The 16,241-nt window shown below is 32.8% G+C and overlaps 1 protein-coding gene across 3 annotated transcripts in view; it reads right to left on the reverse strand.

The window, feature by feature from the left end:
- Orc4 (origin recognition complex subunit 4) overlaps positions 1 to 16,241 on the reverse strand; it is a 50,537-nt gene that overhangs the window by 13,433 nt on the left and 20,863 nt on the right. For all 3 annotated transcript variants that reach the window (XM_042683566.1, XM_042683564.1, XM_042683565.1), the window contains exons 2-9: positions 15,985 to 16,058; positions 12,859 to 12,935; positions 11,869 to 11,959; positions 10,239 to 10,311; positions 9,739 to 9,824; positions 7,283 to 7,331; positions 4,485 to 4,636; positions 1,450 to 1,623 (exon numbers count right to left, since the gene is read on the reverse strand). In XM_042683566.1, coding sequence (XP_042539500.1) covers positions 1,450 to 1,623; positions 4,485 to 4,636; positions 7,283 to 7,331; positions 9,739 to 9,824; positions 10,239 to 10,311; positions 11,869 to 11,959; positions 12,859 to 12,935; positions 15,985 to 16,041 — 759 coding nt within the window. In that variant the 5' untranslated portion in view covers positions 16,042 to 16,058. The remainder of the gene's footprint in view (positions 1 to 1,449; positions 1,624 to 4,484; positions 4,637 to 7,282; positions 7,332 to 9,738; positions 9,825 to 10,238; positions 10,312 to 11,868; positions 11,960 to 12,858; positions 12,936 to 15,984; positions 16,059 to 16,241) is intronic.

The raw sequence follows: 16,241 nt of genomic DNA on the forward strand, positions 1-16,241 counted from the left end.
ATTAAACAAAAGCCTAATATCCAAAATATACAAGGAGCTCAAAAAATTAACCCCCCTCAAAATGCCATCAATAATGGGCAAAGGAATTTGAGAGACTTCTCAGAAGAAGAAGAAAAAAAGGCAAATACAGGCTGGGAATATGGCTTAGTAGCAGAGTGATTGCCTAGCATGCATGAAGCCCTGGGCTCGATTTCTCAGTACTGCACAGACAGAAAAAGCTGCAAGTGGCACTGTGGCCCAAGTGGTAGAGTGCTAGCCTTGAGCAAACTAAGCTCAGGGACAGTGTCCAGGCCCCAAGTTCAAGCCCAAAGACTGGCAAAAAAAAAAAAAAAAAGGCAAATAGACATGAAGAAATGCTCAATATCCCTGTTGAACAAATTAAAACTATTTTGAGATTCCATCTCACTCCACTTAGATTGGCCAACATCAAGAATTGAAACAATGAATGTTGGTGAGGGTGTAAGGAAAAGAAGCCTTATTCAATGTTGGTGTGAATGTAAACTAATACAACCACTCTGGAATTTTACTCATCCATTAGAAGGACAGACCAAGAACAAAGAATGCTATGTGAGGTAAACCAAGCTCAGAGACAAATAGTATGTGTTTTCTCTCATATGTTGAAGCTAAATCTAAAATATAACTGGAATGATCACCTATATAATGGACTCTAGGCATTCACAAATAGACTAAAGGAGGATACCCTTAGGGGAGGAATCCAAACATTTTAAGTTTTCTGAACATTTGAAACACTATTTATAGGAATGGAAAATGTTTCTCTCCTGCCAGGTGCCAGTGACTTACACCTATAAACTGAGCTACTCAGGATGCTGAGATTTCAGGATCATGGTTTGAAGCCATCCCAGTCAGGAAAGGACTTGAGAGATTTAACTCCAATAAATTACTCAAAAAAAAATCCAGAAGTGGAGCTGTGCCTCAAATGATAGAGCTCTAGCCTTGAGCAAAACAAGCTCAGGGACAGCACCCAGGCCCTAAGCTCCACTGCCAGCACCCCCTACCCCCAATAAAAGGAAGTTTCTCTTCTATGTATCAAACACAAAAATAACACACTCCTTCCCTTCTCCATGCACACTGAAACTTGTCAACACTTGTCAACAATTAAACTGATGCTAATACTGAGATAATCTAACATTGGTCAGTGTAAGTCTTTGAGATTCACTAAATCTAAAGAACATATGGATATTTGTAAGAGACTCAAGGATTTCTTGCATGGGCTGGCTTCAAACAGCAGCTCTCAGATCTCAGCCTTCTGAGTACCTAGGATTGCAGGCTTGAGCCACTGGCATCTGCCTATTTTAGTTACTTTTAAACAAGAAAACAGGTATATGACTTACATTTCTACAGTTACCAAAGCAACATTAGAAACCTTATATCAATTGCTTTAAGTCATACAACAATACACATAAAGTAACATTATTGACTTCCACTTACCTGAACATTCTCATTCCACTTCTCTGCAAAAAGCTTATCTGGGAATTCTGCAGGTAGAGATAACTGTTCTTTAAATATTTTAATGTATTGTGGAAAACCAAATGAATTCATTAAGTGTATCTGCCGATGAGAAAATCGTGACTTCACTCTTTTTTCTAAGAGCTCTAGAATATCCTTAAAAACAAATCAAAATATCTGTAAGACAGGTTTACAAAATATTATGGCAATGTTAGAAATGTAAGTAAACTATTATATATTATCATAAATATTTATAAGACTGTATGAAAGTAAAACATTTAGTCAGATGCCAGTGGTTCACAGCTGTAATCCTAGCTACTCAGGAGGCTGAGACCTGAAGACCATGGTTTGAAGTCAGCCTAGGCAAAAAAGTCTGTTAAACTCTTATCTCCAATTAGCCAGTACAAAGCTGAAGAGGAGGAGGCTGCAATGCTTGGTAAGAAATGTATGCATTATCCTGCCCATGTAATTGTAACCCCTCTGTACAGTATGTTCTCAAATAAAATAAAATTTAAAAAAAAAAAAAAAAAAAAAAGAAGTAGAACACCAGCCTTGGGTAAAAAAGTTAAGGATGACACATAGGCCCAGAGTTAAATCCCCAGACCTGCACACATGCACACACACACAAACATAACAACAACAAAAATAAACATTTAAGAAAGTCATGCAAACCATATAAATCCCTTTCTAGAAATCCTGCAAGCTTGGTGATGCCATGCTTTTTTCTTACCGTGTTATCCAGAGTTAATGAATAACATTTTAAGACTACAACGATGGCAAAAAACTGTGACTCTTACTAAAAATAGCTGTTACAGTTATTTTATGTATTTTAACATAGAAATGTGTGCACTCTATTAAAAAAAAACCCAGATTAAAAACTGAGATAAGCTGAATGCTGGTGACTCACACTTGTAATACTAGCTACTCAAATGGCTCAGTTCAAGAGGAAATAGATTTGAAGCCAGCCTGAGCAGAAAATTCCACAAAACTGCATCTCCAACATAACTAGCAAAAAGATGACTGGAGGTGTGGTTCATGGGCAAGAGCATCAGCAGAGCAAGCAAGCAAGCTCTAGCCCTAGTTGAAACCCTGGTAAGGACAGAGCAAATTAAGATTACAAAACACAATGAGATTTATTACCATTCATGAAAATTAAGCCATCTTCCATGTAAAAAAGATATATAAAGGATATGTAAAGAGGAAGGTTTTGTTTGCTATGCTAGCTAATTAAGTTGCTATGATGGATTAAAAGAATTATGGAGAAAATGGATAGGAATACAGTAAGACATTTACCTTTTGCTTTTTTAGTGATACTTTTATAAACTAGATATAATAATGCTATTTTTCCTTATGAAGAAATTAAAAATCAATTTACTATCACAAAACACTAGAAACTAAAGAGTAATTAATATGTACTATTTGTAAGGATATAAAGAAAAAGTTTTCTTTTTTTTCTTAGGTGAAGGAAACAACTTCCCTAAAACTGGTATGTGTTCAAGCTGTACATTAGAAGCACAGTAAGTTGTCTTCTTCAGTCATATAGATGAGTAGAAATTGTCAACGCTGACTCCCTTTTTTTTGTTTCAGTTCTGGGGCTTGAACTCAAGGGCTGGGTGTTGTCCTTCAGCTTTTTAGCACAAGGCTAGTACTCTTACACTTAAGTCATAGCTCCACAACTGAAGATTTTTTTTTTAGTGTGTGTGTGTGTGTGTGTGGGGGGGGGGGGTTAACTGGAGATAAGAGAATCACGGATTCTTTTTTTTTTTAATTTTGGTTTGGGATGGCTTTGACTATGATCTTTAGCCTGCTGAGTAGCTAGGATTACAGCTGTAAGCTACTGGAGCCTGACTTGAATCTCTTTTGAATATTCAATTTCAGCTGTTGCAGCAAATGTTACATGAAATCACTCAATAATTCTATTCCTATAGAACCAAGGAAATGACTGAAGAACAGTATAGGTGTTCCTCAAAAAATTAAGTTTATAGCTACCATGTGACCTGGTATCCACTTCTGAAAATATATCCATAGATATGAAGTACCACAAGTATCTCATACATAAAAACTGTAAACAAGTGCTGGGGCTAAAAGTGTAACAATGATGACTAGAGACTACAATTAGGAAAGGTACAGAGAGTCTGTGGGAAAGAGTGGTTGGATTTAATCAGTGTATACTCCCCATATAGAGGCAAAATATGACACATTCTTAAAAGAAATGCAAAGAAATGAAAATCCACAGAAATACGTAAATACAAGCAATATTCAAAATATCTTTAAAATGTAAATAATCCAAATGTCTTATCAACTGATGAATGAGCAAATTGTGGTATATGTATACAATGTAATATTATTCAGTGATAAAATGTAAGAACTGTTATACTTTGCGCCTACACCTTAAAAATCTTCTATGAAAGAAACCATAAAAGAAACATAGGTAAATTGTTGTATAAACACAAGAAGGCTAATGGTTTCTCAGTGCTAGTGAAGAATAAGATCTGGAGTGAGACTTAAAAAATATAGGGCTCTTAAATTATAATAAATGTTCAACTATGAACACAACAAACATAGAAAAATTATGTATAAACTATGTAGTTTAAATAAGTAAACAATATGGTATACTTACATCTTAGTAACACTGTTAAAAGCTTACCCCAAATGTAAACATTGAAATTTGATTTTAAAAAAAATTACTGCACATTTGAAGCTATAATAACTATAGTAGAAAAATATACTTTGAAAAACTTAAAATAGTATCTGACTTTTGTCTCAAAGTAATATTGAGATTACTTGGCTGCTTTTACCTGCTAATGTAGAACTCATACATATTTGCATTTCTCTTTTTTCTTCTGTAATTCCATTGGAAAGACTTTTCTTGTTTATAATTTGTGACAAATAAGACTAATACAGCATTGGTAAAACAAAATTTTCAAAACGTTTAAATGCTTAAGTAAAAAAGACAATGTGAGCAATCAAGTTTAAATTTTCTAAACATTGAATTCATTTTTATAAGCAAAACTTACCAATCTACATGTAAGACCAATAACTGCAACTGGAGTTTGTGCTGACTGAGAAATGTCAAAAAGATTATAGAGGAGAGTTTGGTTTTTATGATGAACAAAAAGATCAAATTCATCTAATACGAAGATTACTGGACAACTGCTAATCCGGTCACCTATGATAAATTGAGAGCTTTACATTAATATGTAATCATATTTTCTCCTAAATTTTCAAACTATGAAATTCAAATTTTAAGAACTCAATTAAACAAATATATATTGATAACTTATTTTGGGTAGGACACTTACTGATGATCCAATAGGAAAAATTACTTACAGTTCAGAGACAGACCCTACTCCCTCAAGTATTTTAGAGTCAGTCACTTGACTATAACAGTTTGTTGATATTAAAAAAATCATTTAAATGACTATAGACTGTGTTTATAATTACCTAAATTTAATTCTTTAGTAATTATGAAACTATCAGACCTTCAGCTATCTATTTAAACCTACTCTTGGATTGAAAGATAAATGAAGTATCTGAACAAAAGTATTGCTTCAAAACACACTGAATAGAAATCTAAAGTGTATCTTGCTAGTCAAATAATTTCAATCAACATTAAGGAAGGTCCGACTAAATTCACTTCAATTTCTTTTAACTAGAACTTGTAATACATTACCAATGAGGGAAAGCTCAGTATGATTTTGGATACATTTTTCTCAATACATTAATGGAAGTTCAAGCACTTGGGAAAAGAAAAAATAGTGAATGATGTTTCATATACATTCATTCACTAAGGATGCTTCATATACATTCATTCACTAAGGGTATCTTTACATTTTTAAAAGCTGTCAAGTTAACCTATAATAGAAAACAACCCTATTGCAGAAAACAGAAAAAGAAGCCTAGAGGGTCTTAATTTCTCCAACCACCCCACAAAAAATATATATATACTTATTTTATATTTAATTACCTAAATCAAATCTTAAATAAATAAATAGAAAAATCTGGTAAGAAACCAGTTACTCCATCAGTAAACAAATATAGATGCTGAACCAGAGTACTCAAATGTCTACAAACAAGCCTATGTAATAATAGAGAAAGTTAGGTACAGAGCCTTTGTAAGGTTAGTTCTGATGTTAGAGCTCTACTTTAAAACATATCAAAATAAATTCCAACCAAACTCAAATTAATTATCACCAAATTAAAAATGTCTGTATGAAATAGAAACAGCGGTGAAGGTTTTCATTATCTGGATGAGAAAAAAATTCTAGATAAATTTAAACTATGTAAAATATTTTAAACTTCTATTTACCAAATGTCCAAAGGAAATTAAAACAATTTCCATAATCAAATGAGATAAGGTCTTCACCAATAGGAACTACATAAGACACAAAAATATGAAATGATAAGCACCACTAATAGAACTATGCAAATTAAACTGAGAATGTTTTCCTTTTAAATAGCCAAACATGAAAATGTTTTTAAAGTCTCAAAAATAGCATTCTCAAATACGTTTATAAAAGTTTCTTAATATTAACTCTTCTCAATATGATGCTTTTTAACTAGAATTTTATCCATGACAACTCATCCCAGGAAATACATGGATAATCCTTTAAATTTTCTTATTATAAAAAAATTAAACAAAAGCCTTTAACTGGAAATTAAAAATTAGAGTGTCTTCATAAAACAGCATATAAATGAGTCATAAAAAAGATGTGGATTAAAAAAATTACTAAATATAAAGTGAGAGAAGGGATGGGTTAAGAGAGATGGGTGACAATGTTGTCAGAAACTTTGTAGTCATATACTGTTTTGTAGAATGGGAACTTTTTGTACAACTACTTAAAGATAATAAAAAAAAATTACTGAATACAGAAAACAAATTATTTTGTTCTTTTTGCTTTTTGAAATGATCTTGCTATGTAGCCCAGATTAGATTTAAACTTCGTTTTCGCTCCCCAGTGCTGGGTATATTGGTCTATGCCACCATGCCTAGGTTTGATTTTATTCTAGTAAATTTTTATGTATGTATGTATGTATGTATGTGTATCTATCTAATCTACCTACCTATGAATGATAAGTAACAGGTGAATAACACAAGAAATCAAAGTTTAATCTACCTACCTATGAATAATAAGTAACAGGTGAATAAACACAAGAAATCAACGTTAACTGCAATAATCAATAATAAGGAGAGTAATGATCATTAGTCTCTGTATATAAAAACACTTACTATCTTCATAAGTCTCTGTTTATAAAAACATGTACGATCTTCATAGTCAAGAGAGACTAAAGTTAAAAATAAGCATAATGAGAGAGTAAAAGGGAGTGAGACTGATCAATGAGACTCTTTCCCATCCCATAAAAACAATTATGCTGATAAAAAAATGAAAATAACAATAAGTCTTATTGAAATTAGTTTAAGGGATAGGAGAAATAAAGTAATGAAGGGGTCTGTTGGATTGAGATACATTGTATACATGTATAGAAATGTCACAATGGGCCAGGCACTTGTGGCTCAAGATCCTAGCTACTCAGGAGGCTGAGATCTGAGGATCGTGGTTCAAAGCCAGCCCTGGCAGGAAACTCCCTGAGTCTCCTATCTTCAATAAACCACTAGAAAACCAGAAGTGGCACTGTGGCTCACGCAGTAGAGCACAGGGACAGCGCCCAAGTCCAGAGTTGAAGCCCCATGACCGACAAAAAAAAAAAAGTCACAATAGTACTCCGCCTGCACAACTAATATGTGCTATAAGAAACCTTAATTTAAAAAATTATGTTACTACTACTGTCAAATTTTTATATTTAAAATACCTACCTTTTCTTAAGGCATCTAGAAGAAATGAAAGGTTTTCTGCAAAACTTCCCTGAATAACAAAAAAAGGAAAAAGTGATCAGATATTTAATACAATAACTAAGAGGACTGAATCTTTGATTTTTATATAGAATCGTTCGCTAACCCATGGCACTGAATCACAGCAATGAAGATGGTAATACTAGTTATGTTTAAAAGTCTGTATTTTCTAAAAAATTTAGTAAAGTGTTGAATTTATTTGAAGGTAGCTTTTGGAGAGCTGCTACATCTAAATAAAGTTGAAGAACTAGAATGAATTTCTTTTCACATATCTTCAAGCACAACTAGGTTCCTGTAAGTCTCAAATTAGTTTCTCCCACCAAAGAACTTACTATGAATTTAAGTGAGATCCCCAAGGGGGGCGGGGGGGGGGGGAAATCAGAAAAAAATTGTCAAAATATGAATGTTTGTCTTTTCAAGAGCCTACTGAAAAATTTATAGCATATCACATTTGGCTGTTAACTTGCAATGTACATAAAATATTTCTGGACACAATTTAAATATGGTAAATAAAATTTAATGGAGATGTTCCAAATTCTATGTAGAGGTTCCATTAAAACATTTTTTAAGTTATGAAATTTTATCTCATTAAAGTATTTTAAAAAGTCAACTTGTTTGTTCCTCAGCTGAACAATCTGATATGAAAAGCGTAATTGTTTTTTAAGAATTTCCACACAGTGATGATGACATCCTCTTATATCAGTAATATCTCCAAGGTGGAGCAAGAGATGTCATCCATGATTTGCTGTAATAAAACAAAGTTTCAAAGAGACAATCCACTAGAAAATCAGTGTTTCAAGTTATTCAGGTACGTTCTTCTGGCTTGTTCAAAAGACTATTATATCTATTATTAAATATACACTTATGTAAGGTATATTTAATGCAATTACTGTAAATATATCAAACAGGAAAGTTCTAGGTTAAGTGATTTCAGTTTTTAATAATGAGGACTCTGGGAGTGTGTGTGTGATGGGACTCTGGGAGTGTGTGTGATGGGACTCTGGGACTGGGAGTGTGTGTGTGTGTGTGTGTGTGTGATGGGAGTCTGGGACTGGGCTCTGGGAGTGTGTGTGTGTGTGTGTGTGTGTGTGTGTGTGTGTGATGGGAGTCTGGGACTGGGCTCTGTCCTTAAGCTTCTTTTGCTCAAGTCTAGTTAGTGCTCTATCACTTGAGCTAGGAAGTTTATTGGAGATAAGAGCCTCTTGGACTGGCTTTGAACTTTACCTTCAGATGTCAGTCTCCTAAGTAGCATAAGCTACTGGCATCCAGTGGCCACTATAATCTTGAAGCAAACTATATTCTGTCAACCTGAGATATTTAATCTATATAATGAAAAGATTAAACCAATAACCTCTAATCAGTCATCCTTCATTACCCTTGGAGGGCTGAATCTTGAATTTCCAAGATGCAAAACCTGTATATAATCAAATCCCCTATATAAAATGGTACAATATTTACATATAAACTACACAATTCAGGCTGGGAAGGTGGCTCAGTGGTAGAGCGCTTGCCTTATATGCCTGAGAGGCCCTGGCTTCGATTCCTCAGCACCACATAAGCAAAAAAAAAAAAACCCGAAAGTGGAGCTGTGGCTCAAGTGGTAGAGTGCTAGTCTTGAGCTGAAGAGCTGAGGGACAGCGCCCAGGCCCAGAGTTCAGACCCCACAACCGGACCCCCACCCCAAAAAAAAGAACTAAAACTACACAATTCTACATACTATACTTCAAATCATCTCTAGATTATTTATAATATCTAATATAATTTCAGTAATTTGTTGTTCTATACTTTTGATGGAATAATAAAAAAAATTCCATTAAATCTTAAAAAATGCTTAATTGCATAGCATGCTCTATGAAATTACGAGGGCCGAGGTACAAAGGAAAAACAAGTTAGGTCAGTAGTACATGATCACAATTTAACCTGCTTTCTCAGCTTTGAAAAATAAATTCTCATTTTTTGAGCATTAAAACGCTCTTGGCTTTTTATTCTAGGACCTAAGTTTTGCCTGATTACATGCCTGAATAGGAATCTGTTTGCTTATTACTTTTCATCATAGCTGGGATGACAAGACCATGCCGACACATTCAGCTTCTTCTATTGAGATGAAGTATAGCAGAATTTTCTGCTCTGCTGACCTGGAACTGCAGTCCATTTGAATTCAGCTTCCCATGTAGCTACTATGGCAGGCATGTATCACTGCAGGCAGCTACTGGTTGAGAAGGTCTCATAAGCTTTTTTGCTCAAGCTGGCTTCAAATAATGATCTCCTTAAAGTTATCCTTTCAATCTTAATCTCCCAAGTAGCCAAAATTATAGGCAAGAGGTACTGGCACCTTCATTACATATTTTTATGACACAAATTAGAATCTGAGACCCTGCAACAGAAGACTTATTTAATAAAGTAGCTGAAATGATACTTACAAAAACTTTATCTCCAACTACATTTTCCAGATTTAACTGTCTTGTGATTTCCTTCAGTGCAATTTTATCACTGATCTGCAGCAGTCCTGAAATGTAGTCCATTTAAACTATTTAATTAACATAAAGAATTTGACAGTAATCATATATTTTCCTATGGTTTTGAAATTTAACAAGAAAATATTAATCATGTCTGTTAGTTCTCATTGATTTCTTTTAAAAAACAAACAATAAGGTACTTGATAGATTTAAAAACTAAATTTTTGGGGGAATAATATTATTAAAAACAACAACAAAAATCAGAGTACTTGTATACGTTCTTTATTTCTTTTTTGATTTCTAAAACTAGTATGTAAAATGTGATACAGTACAAGCTATTGAACATGGATCTAGTTGAAAAAAATATAAGCACACAGATTTAAAGCATACAAGTGAATTTGTTTCACGATAGAAAAAGCATATGCAATTTATAATCAGTTCCATTGGGAAAATGACATGCTTACCATTCAGATGAACTTGTAATACATTTTCACTCACTTCTATTTCCATAAGCTCTTTCAAAGCATGATTTATTAGCTAAAAAATACAAAAAGTAAAGTATCTAATAATATGGAAAAGATTAAAAGAAGCTCATGTTCCTTTTTAAACAATGGTTTATAGAAACAGGTTGTTCTTTTTAAGTAAAAACTTTACAGTTTAAAGCATAACTAGAACGTAACTAGAACTACATCTGTGTCTTAAGGTTCCAAAACCATAATTGATACTCAGTTTAAAGTATAACTAGAACGTAACTAGAACTACACCTGTGTCTTAAGGTTCCAAAACCATAATTGATACTCTCAAAAAGCTACCTAAAATTCAAATGATAGTTTAGTAACAATTCTGAATTTCTCAAAGATATATTTCTCTATATACCACACTGAACTACTGTCCATTACAATTCTATGTATCAGAACATTGTATGTATCACTAACACTCTAGGCCAGGTGCCTGTGGCTCATGCCTGTAACCCTAGCTACTCAGGAGGCTGAGATCTGAGGATCATGGTTCAAAGCCACCTCAGGCAGAAAAGTCTAAGAGAGACTCTCATTTCCAATTAGCCACCAGATAACTAGGAGTGGTGCTCTGGCTCAAAGTGGTAGGGCACTAGCCTTGAGCAAAAGAGCTCAGGAACAGTGTCTGGGCTCTGAGTTAAAAAAAACTCCACAACTGACACAAAAACAAAAACATTTACTCTATCAAGTATTATTATAATTGGTGAAAAGCTATCCGAAGGTACATTAGAAAACACTAAATGATTGTACAAATTTTATTTCCACTGTTGTTCTACAGACTATTGTAAAGCACTTTATATGTTACCCTGGAATAAAAATGAGAAAAGGTTAGGGCACCAGTGTGTCATGCTTGTAATCCTGGCTACTGTTGCAACTAAGATCCCAGGATCATAGTTCAGAGCTACCTAGAGCAGGAAAGTCTATGAGACTCTTATCTCTTAATTGAGAGTAAAACTGTAGCTTAAGATGGTACAGGTCCTGAGTTAAAAGACCCAGGGCAAGCACCAAAACACATACATATATATGCATACATATCTCTCTATATATGTATACATATAAAATATAATTGTAACTATATGATATACAATATCATATATATTATATGCCTATAATATGATATATATTAGTACATAATATAATTATTACTATATAACAAGAAAAACTTCAGAATTGTTGCTTAACTATCATTAGACTTTTGATTACTTCTGAGAGTATCATTCATGGCTGTGGAATCTTAAGACTTAGATGTAATACATTCTAGTATTGTAAATATTTTGAAATTTTTTTTTAATAATAATATAATGAACATACATTGTGATTTAAATATATGTGAGAAAAAGAAGTTAAACTGAAAAGGAAATATTCTCTATTAGTAGCTAAATACACATTAAAGAAAAAGCCAGGCTCATTTAAAATATACTACCCTAACATCCTAAGGGTTTGCCTTTCTTTTATGATTTAAAAGAGGAAAAAAACCAAAATGTTACAAAATAATGAAATGAATTTTTTTCAATGTTACTTATATTAAAAATCATCACGTTTAGAAACCAAAGAAACACTAGAAATTAAAAGTTTTTACCAGTGTTTTTCCTGATCCTCGGGGCCCAATAATGAGTACAGAGTTACTTTCTCCATAGATAGCAGTTCTTTTAAGTAGCTCAATTAAGTGTCTAAAATGATATAAAAAGGCCAAATATTAAAATATAACATTGGAATAATGTACAACATTGTACATTTTAAAGCTAAATTTGAATTATGCATAAAAATTCCTCTCTTGCTGGGTGCTGGTGGCTTATGCCTCTAATCTTACTCAGGAGACTAGCTAGTGATGATAGAGGTTCTTAACCAGCCCAGACAAGGAAGTCCATAAGACTCTTATCTCGAATTAACAATCAAAAATCCAGAAGTGAAACTGTGGCTCAAGTGACATAGTGCACAAAAATTCAGGAACTACATGTAGGTTCTGAGTTCAAGACACAGGACTAGCACCAAAAAACACAAAACAAGTTCCTCTCTTCTTTGCCCAATTCAAATTTCTAGGAAAAGAAAAGATAGTAGAGAAATTCTTGTATGTATGGAATATATTGGGTTTTATGATGATAAGAGACAAAGGACAACAGTGACAGTTCTTAGAACCCCTATGTTTAGAAATCCCTTTTTCTACTAATACTCTATGGTCTTGAATTCCTAGAGCTGGCTGCCTGGTATTAAGAGCAAGAAAATCAGAATTCTCTCCATAATACCCAGTAATAAAAGCAATAGAAGATTGTTAAAGGGCTTTTTCATTATAGAAATATTTGTAGCAGCTTATGCTTCACGTGGTACTAAACACAAGACAAATATTTTTACATGTATAAAAGTATAGGGTAGGGCATATGGCTCAAGTCATAGAATGCTGGCCTTTAGTAACTGGAAGACTGAATTCAAAGTGCAGTACTAATAACAACAACAACAAGAAAAGTATACTTCAACCTTACTTAAGATCAAATTTGTGTTTGATTAAACTTTATAAAATTCATAAGGCATCTATAAATGTTTCTTAACAGATTAAGGGCAGAACTATACTTACTTGTATTGTACTTGGATTCCAAATAAGTTACTATGTGGACTCTGATGACAAAATCTTTCACGTAATGTTCTTTGAACCTGATAAAAACAAAATGAATATAAATATTATATATGCAATACAAAATGTAAAGAAAGTATGCTTGTAACCATCAGAAAAGTATTAATGAATCAATATAACCCTAAGTAAATACTTGTCTTAAGTATTCTGACTTCCAATTTGCATGAGTTATAAACTTAATGATTATTTTTATCTATCCAGACACAGAATTAATGAAAATTTAGTAGTGAAAAGTTTCAATAAAATGGAGACTTATTTAAACTACAACACTAACAAAAGGGTTGCTTTAAACTAAGTGAGGCAAGGAACAAGGAACAAAAACAGGAAGAAATCTAACAATTCAAGCTAATATAATAATGGTCATGCACCACATATTAATTGCTAAAGACAAATATATCTAAACACAATTATCTCAATCACTACCAATCTGTATGTGTCATAACAGTGAAGACTGGAAAATAGAAGCTTAAGTTTGTGTAGTTATGAGGACCTATTAAACTCAGATAAAAAATAATTAAAAAAAATATGATCCATACTCAGAAAGACATAGCAAACGAATTGGAAAGAAATGACCAAACAAAAAAACTACAAAAAACAAACCAACAAACAATCTATTAACATATATGAGAGAGGAAATTTATCTATACAATTCAGGAATGAAGATGTAGCTCAGCAATACAGTCCCTTTCAGGCAAGCTAAGGTTCTAGTTTCTATCCTCTTTACTGAAAAATGAACAACAACAACAAAAAATCTCAAAACGAACCATTGAAATGGGTTCAGAAACACCGCCCCCCTCAAGCTACATTTTGAGTATTTCTTACAATTAGAACCTTAGACTTGGTTATGTGAGGTAATTTGCTATCATCTTAAAAATCATTAAAGTCATTTCTTTATTGGATTTCTTGCTAATACAGAGGTTCTTAAGGGACAACCTTATTAGGTAGGGTAGCTATCTCAGATTTCGTCCATGAGCTGAAAAATAAAAGCCCCCAATTATTTCTGTCTCCCAGATTTATAGCACAGGACTTACTCTTCATATACCAAAGAGTTAAAACTTATGTTCTCTTTAGATGTACCACAAGCTAAGCAAAGAAAATTATTCACTAGGGATAAAAGAATGTATAATTAACATTTTAAATGAAGTAGAAATAAAATTGGGATTGTTGCCCAAAAGCCAGTGATATGAACTTATAAAGACCAACTTTCCTAAATCTTGTTTTATCTGTAAGTGTAGGAGTTACAGAAATAAAAGCTAGTTGTAAAACATTCAAATCAGTGATATTTGTAAAACAAAACAAAACAAAAAAACTCTCGAATCAGAGATAAACTCAGATTCAATAAATCAGAGCATCAATTTCTCTACAAAGATAAGAACACTAGAAATCAAAAGACAAACTTCAACCCTTTCCTTAAAAACAAAACAAAATCATCACTGAAATCTTCTAGGGTACAACAACTGTGTACCAAATACACAGGAAATTAATCTGTGCTAAGAAGGTTGAAAAATCCTAGTCATACTGTGACATATGTTAATAGCATACAGAAATTAATCTCTAAATTCAAAAATATATTTTACACAGAAATCCATATAAATTATACCTGATTTTGAAATGTTTCTTCTTATTTGGAGGCAGTACTGGAATTTGAATTTGTAGGGCCTTATTTATTAAGGAAGCATACTATTTAGGTCCTTTTGGCTTTGGTTGTTTTTCAGTCAGGATCCACCCCTACATGCCCCAGTGACTTGGCCTCAGACCCTGAACTTACTTACTTCCTCTGCTGGGGAAGTAAGTAAGTAGCTGGGCTTATAGATGATGACCCTCATGATTGGTATGGTCTTTAATATAGGATACCATTTTTGGCCTCGTATAGTCTGGAACCACAATGCTCCGATCTCCCAAGTCCCTAATACCTTCTTGTTTTCTGAGATAAGCTGTTGCTATGCAGTGTAGCCCTGTCTGGCCTGGAAACATCATCTTCCTGTCTCAGCTTTGTTGAGATTTGGAATTACAGGTATGCACCACAAAGCCTGACACTCAGTAAAATGGTTTTGGAAACATTTTTCCTAGAAAATACAGTGAGGTCTTAAAAAGGGCTATAAACAAACATAGTGTTCATTTGAAAAATAAATGTAGCTAAGGTCAAGTCAACAAATGGAAATGCTTATGTAGAAATATGCCCTTTTCCTAGATAAGTATACGTCTCTCAAGGAGGAAATACACTTACATAGTATTTGAAATATAGTCTGTGCTTAAGAAAAATAAAACTAGTTATATAAGGAAACTTCCTTAACTTAATAAAGGGTACCTATTTTTAAAAACCTAAAGGTTAATACTCATATGGCAAATGTTTACTCCTTGAGATAAGCATGTCCATTCTCACTACTCCTGTTCCAACATTTTATTGATGCTTTACCAAATTACTATGAAAGAGAAACAAATTAAAAACATGGAAATTGGAAGGAAACTTTCTCTACTTGTAAATGACATGATGTTGTACATAGGACATCTAAAGAATAAAATAAATGAGTTTAGCCAGGTAAGGTAAAGTATCAATTTATAAAAAAAATAAAATCAATTGTGCTGCTGTAAACTAGGAATTAAACAACTAAAATTAAGAAAATAATTCCACATAGAATGATACCAAAAAGAATAATTTAGTAATAAATTTAACAAAGAAAGTACTAAACTTAAGATTCTAAAGTCAGTATTTAAATAAATTAAAATCAATTACTTTAGAAATACTTAAGTAAAAAATCTAAGATATAAGTAAAGACAGAAAGGATGAAATTAGTAACACCAGACATTAATATGAAACAACTTCAACAACCACTGACAGAAAACGGTTTGAGAACACCATAAAAATAAGAGCATTTGTCATTCCAAACTTAATTTTGACAGCCTGGAAAGCTTTGCTTCCATCTGACTATTTATGACCTTGTACTTTTCCTCAAAGGAAAAGAGTAAGTCCTTCTAAGTGATTTTTTAAAAAGTCAACCTAAAAAGATAACTACTTCTCTGACATTTTTGCAAGGTAAGGCTTTGAGATTAAGGAAAAAACGTACTAACCTGTAAAAGGCACTCTGCATGTATTAAGTTGTTATTCTTTGATTTACGATTGCTCATTTCAACGAATCCAAATCCTTAAAAAATTAAGATGAATACTATAAACATTACATGTGTTAAAAGACAAAGGTTTCTAGATTAAAAAATACAAGTTTTTGAATGTGCAAAATGTTTAAAGTTTTCAAATGTAAACAATCCCCAATAGAAGCTTGACACTCAACATTTTATACATTTTACAACTACTTCTCTCTTTCCTTTAA

This window comes from Dipodomys spectabilis, unplaced genomic scaffold (assembly GCF_019054845.1).
Source record: "Dipodomys spectabilis isolate Male_0828 unplaced genomic scaffold, ASM1905484v1 ptg000081l, whole genome shotgun sequence".
NCBI classification, from domain to species: domain Eukaryota; kingdom Metazoa; phylum Chordata; class Mammalia; order Rodentia; family Heteromyidae; genus Dipodomys; species Dipodomys spectabilis.